Source organism: Pristis pectinata, chromosome 12, assembly GCF_009764475.1.
Source record: "Pristis pectinata isolate sPriPec2 chromosome 12, sPriPec2.1.pri, whole genome shotgun sequence".
Taxonomy (NCBI): domain Eukaryota; kingdom Metazoa; phylum Chordata; class Chondrichthyes; order Rhinopristiformes; family Pristidae; genus Pristis; species Pristis pectinata.
Window position 1 is genome coordinate 20,554,085 of NC_067416.1, and position 15,011 is coordinate 20,569,095.

Genomic DNA, 15,011 nt, shown 5'->3' on the forward strand with positions numbered 1-15,011 from the left:
TATTAGTCACATGTACATTGAAACACACAGTGAAATACATCTTTTGCATAGTGATTTTGGGGGGCAGCCCACAAGCGTCGCCACACTTCCGGCACCAACATAGCATGCCCATAACTTCCTAACCTGTACATCTTTGGAATGTGGGAGGAAACCGGAGCACCCGGAGGAAACCCACACAGGCACGGGGAGAACATACAAACTCCTTACAGACAGTGGCTGGATTTGAACCCGGGTCACTGGCGCTGTAAAGCATTGTGCTAACCACTATGCTACCGAGCCGTCCTAGATGAATTGATAATGAGAAAAACTATTTAATGTGTCTATTTTGAATCAGTTATTTTATGAAAGTTCTTATTTCTAAGAAACATAACATTTGTGTATGTCAGTTGAAGACTGACAGATTATATGCTATTATGGTTTAAGTCCCCAAGTGCAACTCCTAAACCGGAGTGATTTAGCTGATGACTTGCCACGTAATGCACATCAATCTATTAAAGCAAGGTGAAAGCTAGGTCAAGAGGCATTCCATATCTTAGGATGAATTTGATTAAGTATTAGTGATCACTATCTAAAACTGAAAGACCAGTTTAGAACCCTGCCTAATATCATTCCTCAGTTATTTGTCTTTTTGCTTCTTGAAATCCATGTACTAATCTAAATTTGAGATTAAGGTGCAAGTAGGGACACATACGAACTATGACACTATTTGTCACAGCCTCCTCTTTACTACCAACTGAATGAAGGTTTGAATCACTTCCAATATGATTACCTTCACGGTATCTCTTATCTAGAGTTTAAGTTCAGGATAGAGATACTTAAAACATAGATCAAATAAAGCAATATGTCAGCTTACCTGTGGTGAGTAACCTACAAGGGCCCAGAGATATCCAGTAGTCAGATTCCTCTGATGTGAAAATTCGAGTTCATCTGTCTCATCTCGATTCACAGCAATATGTACACAGCCTTGATAGTCACCCACCAACCGCTGTCCACCATGTAGGTCCAAAATGTCCCATGTGCCAATTTTACCAAGTGCTATCGTCAAGTCACTGATGTGACGGAATGATAAGTGACCTGAACATGCAATGGGAAAAAGAGTAAAAATTATCTGAAATTTCCTTTTTAGAAAAAAAAATCATATAATTCCCATGTATGACCCTATTGCTGTTTCCTGGACAATTTTAAACCTCAATATATTTCCTTCAACATTCAACACTCTTCCTACATTATCTGCTGCACACTTGCTATTTAAGAAATTTTAAAATAAATGTAATCGGGGTTATGCTCTAACTAAATGTTAATTTCCTGTGTAGCATTTCTAGGCAGATTGTAGTATACTGTTACATGAAATCTCACATAGAATCATATCATGTTTTTCTGAATGACCACTTGGCAAATTGATAATAAATTGTGTCTTTTCTGTAGATTTACAAACATTACCAACTCATGATAAGAAAGTCGTTGTAATGCTGTCTGTATTTCCCTTATAATAAACATTAGAAAGTATGCTGAATGCAGTCTATTAATGATATCTACAACATTTATTAAAAAAATCTTTTAAATATGAAGTTCTGTTTTGTGGAGCAAGATGGCAGAGGATTATTAGCAAGTACAGTACCACCACAGTACGAGTCCATCTTCAGGACAATGTACATTGGAATTTGAAACAAAAATATTTGCCGTATTTCTCAAAAATAAATATGAACAGCTATTTTGGATAGTGTAGAAAGTATACCACATTGAATGTAATTTCAGAAGCACTTAACTTCCTTTGTTGCTGAGCCACTATATTCTTTGTAGTAAAGCAATGACTTTTTTTTTAAAAAGGATGCCTAGAAATAATAAATTCCCAGCTGAAGTACTCTGCACTCTTTTTAATAACAACAAAAAAATCAGATAGCAGGAGGCAGTTTCAATTTTCTTGGTCATTTTTGGTTAAGATGTGTCTTATTGGGATGGCTTCAAGTTATTCAATTCAGCAACGCTATAATAAGTGCTTCAAATTAGCCTGCTGGCAAAGCCAAAAACAGCCTATGCTAACAAAATATCCAAAGTAACTGAACAAAAATTCCAGAAGGAAACACTTTATGCTGAGTTTGCTAGAAACCTCCTACACTGCTGTGTGTATATATACACACATAACACTTGTTCCACACAGAGGGTGGTGAGTATATGGAATGAGCTGCCAGAGAAAGTGGTTGAGGCAGGTACAATAGTAGCATTTAAGAAGCACTTAATAGGTACATGGAGGGGCAGGGTTTGAGGGATATGGGCCGAACAGAGGAAATTGGTACAAGTTGGGTTGGCACTGTTGGTGGCATGGACTGGTTGGGCTGAAGGGCCTGTATCCGTGCTGTATTGCTCTATGACTCTGATAGAGATTGGTTTGCAAATAGAAGCAGGTTTGGTGAATGAGTGAACAGGATGTATAAAAATTGTGACTGGCAACCTAACTTTTGCAGATCATTTTGCTGGAAGTACTTATCCCAGTTGGTTTCAAAGAGTGAATAAGTATCTTCAGAATTATCTGTTTGCCGCAGTTAACTGCATTTGCATTAACTGCAATCCAAGATACGAGTGGAACATTACTCTTTCATTGCTAGCATTTAACATATGCGAGAATATCAGATGGAATGCCCCTCTGCATAATAGATTCCACTTAAGACCACAGAATTGAAAGTGTGGTAGCAAGTACAACTGGTAACCTATACCCATGCATCCATTCAACATTAGGAATCCAAGGTGAATTTCTTCCCTCAGGAGAACTGTGGATGGAACTGCAGCAACAAAAATGGTTTAAGAATAAATAAGGTCATTCAAAATTAGCTTTAGTCAGAGAAAGGAAAAAGTCTAAAGGAAATAGAGAAACACCCGAATCAACAAGGAGGAAAAAAATATGACCAGGCTGATTCCCTACAATCATTGCCCTCTGTACTACCTGCAGTGTATATAGTATCAGTTGTTAAAGTATGACCGCAGCTTTCAGGCTGCTGCATTGTTAACCCCAGAGTCATGCAATTGACTGCTTTATGGGTTGCAACTGTTGTTTGCAGAGGCTTGCAGAATCAGTCATTCTGCACAACAGTTGCTAGCTCTGTTTAGCTCCTCATCAACAAAGTTACACAGAAGAACCCAGACACTATAGTAAGATATATCTGTTTTTTAGTCACTCTCATGGATGAGGATGACTTGCCTTCCATGGGTTCTGAGGTGATCGATAAGGCCGATGTGGGATCTGCAGACTCAGCCACAGGTAGGGTAGGAAGTACATCATGGGAAGCTTAGTGGTTAATATAGGAGATGGTGCACTTACACTTCTTGCTTCATTTTCACTGAGTTTCTGTATTCTCCTGATGAAGAAACTTGAGGTTCAAGTCTCAGTGCCATCCCAGATACACCTTCTCCATTTTGATCAGTTACAGATCAGGAATTTCCAAGAGTCAGTGAGGAAGATGCATTTTTCAGGGTGGCATTGAGAATATTTTTGCAGCATGTAGTTTAACTGGAAGAGTTTGATTCGCTTGCAGTTACTTCTGGAATATGAATCTTCAGCACTGCAAAGACTGTTGAACCCCATAGCCTTTGCTTATTCAGTACACTTCGCTGTTTCTCATTATCATATGAATGAACCTAATTGGCTGAAGACTGTCCTCTATACTGCTGAGTCTCATATAATCATATTTTAAGCCAGAATCTCACATTCTACTGTCACCATCTGCCCCCATGCTTTCTCCCATGAGCAGGGCAGACCTGCAGTGATATCACAGGATACCACTGAGTTGCTGCCTTTGGATATGGTATATTGGCTGAAAACGTGATTGTATGCGTATGATCATATGAGTCTTCTACTCGACTAATCTGTGAGGCAACTGTTCTTCCAATTTTGGCACATTGCTAGGTTAGTGGAAGATTTTGAAGGGTGTACCTTTATCATGTCAGCTACTAAGAATGATGACTGGTGATTCATCTTATTTTGATAGTAGTAACATTTTTTGTAGCTGTTTGGTTCAAATGAGTGCCTCAGCTTCATTGCTCTGGGTTTGGAATCATAGTTAAGGTAGCATGGGTAAGGAAAACAGATGTCCATCCCAAACAGACATTTGTAAAGCAGCTGGGTTTTTAACAATTCTCCAGTTGTTTCATTATACAAGCTTATTTTTCCAGAATTATTTAGGCAACTAAACTTCCCAGCTACCACAGTGAGATTTAAACCTCTATATCCTGATAATTAGTTAAGTCACTAAGCCGCTAACATAACCACCATGGTTAATCAGATATTATTATTTCATTTTCCCTTAGTAGTCATAATTTTGTTATTTTTTAATATCGCTTTTCCTTTTTAGAATTAGTATTTTTGGGGTAATATATTCTATTAATTACACATGGAAATTAACCTACTTCCAAATTAAGTATTTCTGATCATGTTTAATAGATATTTATTCCAATTTTAGACAAGGTGTAAAACTAACATGATGAAATCCCAATTAGTGAGACACAAAAACCAGTGTGTATTCTTTATAAAAATGTTAACCAGATTAGTCTCTGTTGTACTGTGTAAACAGTAAAAATATCGCATTTAAAATTTGCTGCAGTACTCACCAGACAACCAATGTGGTATAAAAATATTGGTCATCCATGACATATAACCTTCCTTGAAAGAACAAATAAAGGATTCAACATTGCTTGGAGCTATGATCTCTTTTATCTGTGGCACTTCTGAATCCAGTTCACATACAGGATTCAGAAAGACTACTCGTGGGAAGAAGGCACTCTGGCGAAGGCACACACCATTCTTCATCAAGTGATTCCACAAATTTAGTGTTTTCTTCTAAGGAAGATTACAAGAGAAGGCAAGTGAGTAACAGGAAGTGGGCTTGGAACATAAAAGAATACAAAAAGATAGCTCAATAGACTTTCAAAAAAAAGGGCAGGTATCATTTATGCATGCAATATGAAGTTACAAGTTAAAAGTAACAGCTCTAAGATGTAACTTAAAATCAAGACTAGGGAGTACAATAGAATAGCGCACTCTGAGATCCAAGCATGATTTCAACCCAGATTAAGAGCAGGGAAATCTTGTGGGTCTAACCTTTGCACATGAGAAATGAACGTGGGCAATCTTAATCCTGTTCCTAATACATGTGGTTCCAGAGCTCAAAAGCCCAGCTGTTTTGTAGGAATTTAAATCAGAAACAACAGCATATACGGCAAAAAGAAATGCTAAGCCATTGTTACTCCACAAATAAATGTTAAGGTAGAATCTTGAGGTATAACTGAAGGAGGTCCATTTTCATTTTAGGGGATCTGGAGCCCTTTAATGGTTGCATGAGCCACATGAAATTGGAAATGCATTCAATTCTAGCCACAACACCTCTTAATTTGGTCATCAATAAAGGGGCAACAAAAGAGAAAAAACTGACATAAATGGATCAAATATTTTATGCTTTATAGAGTACAGCCAAGAAAGCATGATCTTGGAGATGTAGGTCAAAAATAGACTTCATTATGTCTTAAGAACAACACCAAATGGCTCACATTAGAACAGTAAGTACATGTCATGGCTATATCAATCATTGATGTCCACAGAATCAGTTCTGATAGAGTAATTCCTGAATAAATAATGAATCTAGATGAATCTGGGATAGGATGCCGAAGGCTAAAAATACTACATTGTTTAATATTTTTGCAGAACAATAGCATAAATGTTATTTATATGTAGTTCTCTATTTTTGGTGAGAAATATGAAGATAAATGAATATTTTCATTTTGCATGTAGTAGCAGCACAAGGTTACAAACATAAAATGTGTTTTTCTGTGTATATCACACCATGATGAACAAATACAAATCAATTGAAGGACACTAAACGTACTCCCCAATGGGCTAGTTCATCATGTCACACTTCAGAAACTTGAGCACAATTCTCGTTTTTTGATTATTTTGACCCTTTATCATATTCATTATAACAAAATATACTTCCTAAAATTAGTTATCAGCATATGCATGATTATTATTTGACAAAAACATAAGTGATTATGACTAAAGATTTCAATTGTCTGGATAACTGAAAAGGGAATAAGAAACATAACCATAAAAATAACTTCCATATGACAAGATAAGGGATCAATTTATACCACATGACTGGCACATGGAGACAGTCATCTGGGTAAGCAACGTTTCTAAGATTTTTTTTTCCAGGAGGCAGATTTGTTTAGGTTTGTTTTAGAGCTGTAACAGAGTACTGATCACTACTGCATATATTGGATTTCAGTTTAATTTTAGTATCTAAACAACATTTCTTAGAAGCTTCTTTACTTTCATTGCAATAAAGATGACATGACAAGGGAATCAAGATGCTAGACATGATAAACGTCTATCAGATATGTTATGAAATTATTAACTCTTTGTAATCCACAAGTTTCTTCATTCATACAGCAAAATTAAACACGCAAGTCAGGCCGTTGTTCAGCTCAGTGTTCAACACCATCATCCTCTCAAAACATATTCTCAAGCTCCAAGACCTGGTCCTCTGTACCCACCCCCCCCCCCCCCACCCCCGCAACCAGATCCTTGGCTTCCTCACTAGGAGGGATCAATCAGTGTGAATTGGTAACCTCATCTCCTCCTCACTAACCATCAACACAGGCGTACCTCTGAGCTGCGGACTTAACCCCCGCTCTACTCCCTCTATACCTACCACTGCATGGCTAAGCACAGCTCCAACACCATCTACAAATTTGCCAATGACACCACCGTTGTTGGCAGAATTACAGATGGTGACGAGGCAGCGTACAGGAATGAGACAGGTCAGATGGTTGAGTGGTGTCGCAACAACCACCTTGTGCTTAACATCAGCAAAACCAAGGGACCGACTGTTGACTTGGGAAAGGCAAGTCAGGGCAACATGCAGCAGTCCTAATTAAATGGTCTGTGGTGGAAAGGGTGAGCAGCTTCAAGTTCCTGGATGTCAACATCTTGGAGGACCTATCCTGGGTCCAGAACATAGTTGCAACCATGAAGAAGGTGCACCAGCATCTCTACTTTATTAGAAGTGTAAGGAGATTCGGCATGTCATCAAAGACTCTGTCAAACTTCTCAAATATACAGTGGAAAGCATTCTGATCGGTTGCATCATGGCCTGGTATGGAAACTCCAATGCACAGGAACACAAGAGGCTACAGAGAGTAGTGGACTCAACCACTTCCTTCATGGGTACAGCTCTCCCCATGATCGAGGACATCTACAAGAGGTGATGTCTGAGGAAGGTGACACCCATTATAAAGGACCCCCACCATCTGGGCCACGCCCTCTCATTGATGCGGCCATCAGGCAGGAGGCACAGGAGCCTGAAGACCCACACCTCAAGGTTCAATAACACCCTCTTCCCCGCTGCCATCAGGTTCTAGAACTGACCTGAGAAACCCAAACACTACCCCGGACTAAATTTCTTCTTCTCTTTCTCACATTGCACTAGTGTCGTTATGCTTATTTTGTTATATAAGTTATGTATAATTTATGCTAGTTTAATTTATGTCAGCTGTTTGTCATATTTTGCTGTTGCAAAAAGCTAATTTTCATGGGATTTATAGGATGCAGAGCTGAGCTGAGAAGTGGCAGATGGAGTTCAACCCAGAAAAGTGTGAAGTGATACACTTTGGAAGGTCGAATTTGAAGGCAGAATACAAGGTTAATAGCAGGACTCTTAGCAGTGTGAAGGAACAGAGGGACCTTGGAGTCCATGTCCATAGATCCCTCAAGGTTGCTGCGCAGGTCGACAGGGTTGTTAGTAATGCGTGTGGTGTGTTGGCCTTCATTAAGATAAGACATCTTTATTAGTCACATGTACATTGAAACACAGTGAAATACATCTTTTGCATAGTGTTCTGGGGGAAGACTGCAAGTGTCGCCACACTTCTGGTGCCAACATAGCATGTCCACAATTCCTAACCAGTATGTCTTTGGAATGTGGAAGGAAACTGGAGCACCTGGAGGAAATCCACACAGACACGGGGAGAACGTACAAAGTCCTTACAGACAGTGGCCGGAATTGAACCTGGGTAGCATTACTAACAACCCTGTCGACCTGCGCGGCAACCTTGAGGGATCTATGGACATGGACTCCAAGGTCCCTCTGTTCCTTCACACTGCTAAGAGTCCTGCTATTAACCTTGTATTCTGCCTTCAAATTCAACCTTCCAAAGTGTATCACTTCACACTTTTCTGGGTTGAACTCCATCTGCCACTTCTGTACTGTAGCGGTTAGTGTAATAGCGTTACACTAACCGCTACAGTACCGTGCCTGCCTACTACACTACCATGCCTGTTCAAGAGCCATGAGGTAATGTTGCAGCTCTATAGAACTAGACCACACTTGGAGTACTGGGTTCAGTTCTGGTCACCTGACTATAGGAAGGATGTGGAAGCTTTAGAGAGGGTGCAGAGGAGATTTACCAGGATGCTGCCTGAATTGAAGAGCATGTTTTGTGAGGATAGGTTGAGTGAGTTAGGGCTATTCTCTTTGGAGAGAAGAAGGATGAGGTGACTTGATACAGGTCTACAAGATGATAAGAGGCATAGATCGAGTGGACAGTCAGATACTTTTCCCCAGGTTGAACAGGAGGGGGCATAATTTTAAGCTGATTGGAGGAAGATAAGGGGGATATCAGAATAAGTTTTTTATACACAGAGAGTGATGGGTGCGTGGAACGCACTGCCAGCAGAGGTTGTTGGGGCAGATACATTTAGGGACATTTAAGAGACTCTTAGATAACACATGAATGATAGAGAAATGGGAGGGAAGGGTTAGACAGATAATAGTGCAGGATAAAATGTCGGCACAACATTGTGGGCCAAAGGGCCCGTACTGTGCTGTAGTGTTCTATTATACAATGTGTATGTATGCCTATGACAACGATGAACTTGAACTTAAAGTTCCAGAGCCATATATTGCAGTTTGGCCATTTCACTAAAAATCTAAAGGAATAAAAAAATGTGCTATCAGCAGAAAATGTGAAGTGAACTACGTCCACCTTTAGTGCCGACTTCAGATTACAGATTAACAGGCACTTATGAGCAATGTGAGAAATACATGATTTTTTACTATTTAGGGATTATTAATGTGTGCAGGTTTAAGTATTTCAGATTTTTTTCATGCAGTTAAGATGATTTAGTGAGGCCAACCTTTAACTGGTATAACCATTTACTTTCCAGTTGCCATCATTGGATCAGAGTAACAAGACACTCAGCAGTCATAAAGTTCAATGACAGTTAATGCCTCCCAAACAGAATAAAATATGAATGATAAGAGAATTAATTCTGGACTGCATGAAAGTGAACCAAAGGACTGGAAATTGATTTAGGTCCATTTTGAGTGACAAATGGACAGCAGGCATACCAGAAGATCCAGAAATAATTTGGGTGTGAGCAGCTCTGGAAGAGCAAGAGGAAGAGGGAAAGGGGGTTGAGCTCTAAGACAATTAAGTTTTCCTTTCAGTCAGACTCCTACAGACAGGGCTCAAGAGTAGGTTTAATCACATACCTTAAGGATGTCTTGAAGAGACATATCAAATATCTCCAAATTAACTAGTATATTGTATACCCCTGATAAAGTCCCTATGATCATCGTAATTTGCAAATGTTCCATGATTTGGTGATACAAAAAGGTATAAAAGTGAAAAAGTTGGTCACTGAAGAAATTCATCCAGAACAAGAGCAGAGCAAGATGAAGACTATAAATAAGAGGGTCAGGCAGAACCATATTTTACAGCAGCAAGATTCACACTGTTGGTTCTTAGAATGAACTTCATGTACATAATCTATCCATCAACGCAAGTCTCTTCATGCCCATCTATCTGCATGAGAGCACATCTCTGAACAGTACTAAGGGCAATGAAGCACTCTACAGAAGCTGTGTTCATTAAACCATCCAGTATGGCGAGGCCAATCAAATTGACCTCTTGCAGACTGGATTCAATGACCTTTAAAAGAGCTTGCATGATAGAATGGGAGGAAGTGTTTCAGTTATGAAAAGAGACCAGAGAGACTAGCTCTGTTTTCTCTGGAAAGGAGGAGGTTAAGGGGAACGTGATTGAGTTATTTAAAATTATGAGGTGTTTAGATATGGAACTTGCCACTTATCAGAGGTGAATAAAATTAGAGGACATTGATTTAAGGTAAGGGGTAAGAGATTTAGAGAGGATCTGAAAGGGACATGTTTCACCCAGAGTGGTGAAAATCCGAAATGCACTACCAGAGAGAGTAGTGGAAGCAGAGTCGATGACAGCATTTAGTAAGTGACTAAATGCTAGGCATAGAAGGCCAAATGTTGGAAGGTGGCATTATAGATAGGTGCCCATTGGTTGGCATAGACACAGTGGGCCAAATGGCCTGTTTCCATGCATACAACTCCACGGCTGTAATATCGCTTTCTCTGAACCCCTGCACCAAATTGACTTTGATCTTCCACAGTGCGACAGCTGAAATACACATTTTCACATGGAAACTTATTTCTAGCCCAAGTTATTCCTGTTCACAACATCCACCAGATGTGTGTTCTCATCTCTCCAGTATTATTCCATGCCATTCTGTTGCATATAAAATAATCACTGAGTATTAGCTCCACTGACCTACTGGATTCCAATCCAAAATTGGACAATGGTTTTGGATTAATGCAAGTGTGCAGGCTAAAGCCACCTTTGGTTGGCTATGGAAGCAGAGACATTAGCCATCAGATGCTGTGTTATGTTTGGATCCGCCAGTGCTGAAACAGAGCTGGAATGCCAAATGCAAGGTTGATACCAGACTCTGTCATCCACTTTGACATTGTACTTGGGCTTTCTGGCAGCAATAGATCAATCAAAAGAGCTCTTCAAGAAAAGCAAAAGTAGGATAATTAATTCAGGATCATAGAACAGGCATCATTCTAGCTTAGTGGGGTGCCATTTCGGTATGGATTTCTGTGCTTATCATTAATTGGCAAAATGAAAAATATAGCACCTTTCACATCCTCAGAACATCCAGGGATTAAATTTTAAATGCTGCTTCTGTTTTTTTTAAAAGAATAGTCATTATAAATATGCAACCAACTTACACCTACGAGGAACCCACATACAGTAATGAATCAATTGCCTATGTTATTAGCTGTGTGATTTTAGTTGAGAGATAAACAATAGCAAAAACAACAGGTGAACACCCTGAACTGGAGACGGGATCTCAGTTTAATGTTTTATCTGAAAGATAGCATTCTTTAACATTTCATTGATTGTACTTGTCTTTGAAACCAGCTTTGATCATTTTCTGGCTCACATGGAGAAAGGCCACCACTGAGGCAAATTTACACTGCAATGCAGAAACTCACAAATTCATTAGAAAAAAGCACTACAACTTGCAAATTGGCACAATGATGCAAACTATTATTCTAGTCTTTATCTTTTCATTAAGGGCCCAATCTTTTCAAATGCTGTAGCTTCAATGTGATCTTTTAGAACACCTATCCATGGATGATTCCAATAACTCTACCAGTTATATCCTGCACATCCATTATCATCATCATCCAAGTTACTAACTTTAAACTGTTTGTTGCAGCGTAAGATTTCTCCACTGTTTCACCTAACTGTATTTCTGAAAACTCTTCTCAATGTACATGCCTGGAAATCCAATCGCATATTTATGTTTAATCAACCTGGAGACTCCTCTTTAAGTCCAGTCAATTCAGCCCACTAATTTGAATCCTCTTCCTTGAATGTATCTGTCGTCCACCTTTTCCTACCATTGCCCAGCCAGTTCCACCACCCAATGGCACTTGTAATGACTTTAGCACAGGAAGAAACTTGGGTGATGTAGGTTCCCTGGTAAAAAGTCTATCCCCTCTGGCCATACAATTTCAGTATCCACGTCATCACTGCAGCAGGACTTTACAGATCTGCTAAGTTTACTTTTGATATCAATGTTGGCTGAAAGATATATACATATCAGCCACTGGCAGCAAGAACAATTTAAAATAAAGCTTTTATTATGAAAGGGCAAAACACAAAGAACATTATGGATATGTAATAATCTTACATAGCACTAATTAAACCTTACCTTAATTCTCTGAACTGGATCTGCAAATTGTTTAACTGAAGTGTTTTTCATCAATTCTGTATTCTCTGGTACCTGCAGCAGCCAGTAGTTATCCTGGGAGGAAACTCTGCCCTTCCAGTTCCTCAGATCCAAACAGAACACTCCTTTTCCTAAAATATTATCAGCCACATCAACAAATTTGGTTACAAGAAAAATGAATAGCATTCACTGAACTGTGATACTTTATAGCAATAAATGTTGAGTGCAGAAGAATTGAGCCAAATCTGTGACAAACAGTTTAATCAGTACAAAATCTTGAACTAATTTTTACTCAAACTCTGACAGAGATTTTTAAAAAAATTGTCTCAAACTAACAAACCCTCAAATTAATTATGAGATCACCCATAGATGTTATTATATGGCATATCAATTGATCAATTAAATTCAAAGTTGCACATCTAGTCTTTTGAATGAGGTCAGGCTCAATTCTGGTAAAAATGTGGAATTATCAGGATGATTTTGTTTATCACCAGTAACACAAAATGGATGATTACAAATCAGCATCCTGTTTCTTGCCATACTCAATTTTCTTTTGCACTGAATTCAATGAATAAGAGAATAAAGTGGCTACTCAATATCACCTTTTTGTTTTCCACAACTGTGAAAGATGAATATAACCCTGAAAGGTCTATATTTCTGATAGGCAACTCAAAAATATAAAACAATGCACAATACAGGAATGAATCGACTCAGCAGGCAGAAACCAAGTTCTAAAATTTGGATCCCTATCAGAGCTCGGCAATGCTGGGATGGCTGGGTGTATGCTGACAACTGGATTACCATTGACTAATTCATGTTTATCTGGGCTACATTTAGAGTTCTCATAAGTAAAAGAAAAATGTGTACCACACAGAGACCTTTCTTGTTTCCTTTCATTGATCCATTTCAAACGGGCTGATTCCAATAACCTTCTCCGACAATTATTCATCATTTCATTAAGAGTGCTTCTGATTATCCACCATACAGCACTTATGCCATTTCATCAGAGTTTCTAGGGGCACTCCTCAAAAGTTACTGATGATAATTGGAAGGGCCAACAAAGACATTCTTTGAGGTGTGGCAAGTACTTAAACTGTTTTTTCCAAAATGCTTCTTAATAGACCACTGGCTAAAAATCATGTTGTGAACATAATGGCAGTAATATTGTACTAGAATAAAAATAAATAAACATGCTTAAGGACTCTGTGTTACTTTTGTAACTTTTTAAAAATGTTATGTGGACTCAACATTCAATTTATTCTTGCAGTATCCAAAGCACTACACACATGCTTAAACTTCATCCACCTCATGAAAACTGACTGATTCAAAAATATGATGCTTTTGATGTTAAAACAGTCTGAACTTTGAAACTTATATTTCCACTTGTCATATAACTTAATTTCAGTTTACATTGATGAACAACTATACAATTGACATCTTCCATCATTTCTTTCTTACTTGCATGCACACACAAGCTGGACAATGTAACAGTGAGCAAAAAAAAAATATGCTGGAGGAACACAGCAGATTAAGAAGCATCTGTGGTGGCAAAGGGATGCTCCAAGTTTTGAGTTGAGACTTTGTATCAGAACCATCAGGGTGCATCAGGATGTAGTAGTGAGCCCTTCAAAAGCATAAAGAAAAAGCTTTGCCTTTTAAGATATATACCTGTGAGAACAACAACATTGATCTCCTCTTTTGATTTCTGAAACTGGTCTGGGACTCGCAGATTACAGAAAATTGCTTCCTTTGCCAATCCACCGAGTAACCTTTAAGAAAACATATTAAGTATCAGTTTAATGACGATGTAATTTCATTCATTTCTCTAACTTTAATTTATAGAATTGTATTTTCATTGTTCGTTATTGAAATGGATGCTGGCTTATTTGAAGTATTCCGAAGAGATCTTGACCAATTCCTGGTTCAGCAAACGCAGGGGATGAAACAAATGGTTGGATTATGAAACTGAATCCAGGTAACAGAGTCAAATGGGATTTTTTAGAATTTCCTTATATTAACTTTTATTAGTAATCATAATGTAGATAGCATGGAAAACATCATACTTAATGAAGTAATAGGACACAGGGAAATTCTAAGTACACCCACATAATAAATGTATGTGGGCATATCACATGGGAGGCTCTGAATGGATATCCTACATTCCTTCACACATAAAGCGGCAACTAATTATTCCTTTCAACAGAGACCAAAAAGTAAATACTGCAACAATTCGAATGACAATGATAGTGGTGCATCAAAGCAGGGGAGTAGCAGTGGAGGGGAAGGGGGAAGGTGGCAGAAGATTGGTTATGGTGAGGGCATGTTTGGAATGCAAAGGGGTCTTCAAAATAAGTAAAAAGCTAGCGGAGATAACAATCACCTATTATTGAGTGCGAGAATAGGCAATGATTCTAAAATTTAGAATACTTCATATTTCAAATATTGGAATATTGTTTATAAATCTTAAATAGTAATATTTTGATCTTCAATTTTGTTTTAGTAGTGAAGTTCAGACAGTGAATTTGCCTCAGGTAGTATAATCCCGAGACCTTGCTCCAGAAAACTTGACAAATCCAGCACGAAAATGAAGGTGGGGACAGAGTTGTCAAAGCTGTGTGGCAGTTTAACAATGTTTAAAAGTTTTTGATATACTAAAACACTTAAATAATTATTAACATTGATATAAATACCATACAGGTGTTTATGTACGATAATTAAGTCAATTTTCTAACCCAGTGTTGAAGACGTTAATTTCTGAACTTGCTTTGGCCTTAAAAACTGTTACACATTATTCAGCTTATCAACACTTCCTTATAATTAATGTCAATAATTAACAAAACTCAACCCTATCTTCCTTGGTACTGTGAAAGAAATCACATCTACTTCTTTTACATCTGATCTTCCACTTCATTTC

General features: G+C 38.3%; 1 protein-coding gene across 3 annotated transcripts in view; it reads right to left on the reverse strand.

The window, feature by feature from the left end:
- si:zfos-911d5.4 (uncharacterized) overlaps positions 1-15,011 on the reverse strand; it is a 125,951-nt gene that overhangs the window by 99,020 nt on the left and 11,920 nt on the right. For all 3 annotated transcript variants that reach the window (XM_052027612.1, XM_052027611.1, XM_052027613.1), the window contains 4 exons: positions 13,766-13,866; positions 12,080-12,228; positions 4,600-4,828; positions 854-1,074 (listed from right to left, as the gene is read on the reverse strand). In XM_052027612.1, coding sequence (XP_051883572.1) covers positions 854-1,074; positions 4,600-4,828; positions 12,080-12,228; positions 13,766-13,866 — 700 coding nt within the window. The remainder of the gene's footprint in view (positions 1-853; positions 1,075-4,599; positions 4,829-12,079; positions 12,229-13,765; positions 13,867-15,011) is intronic.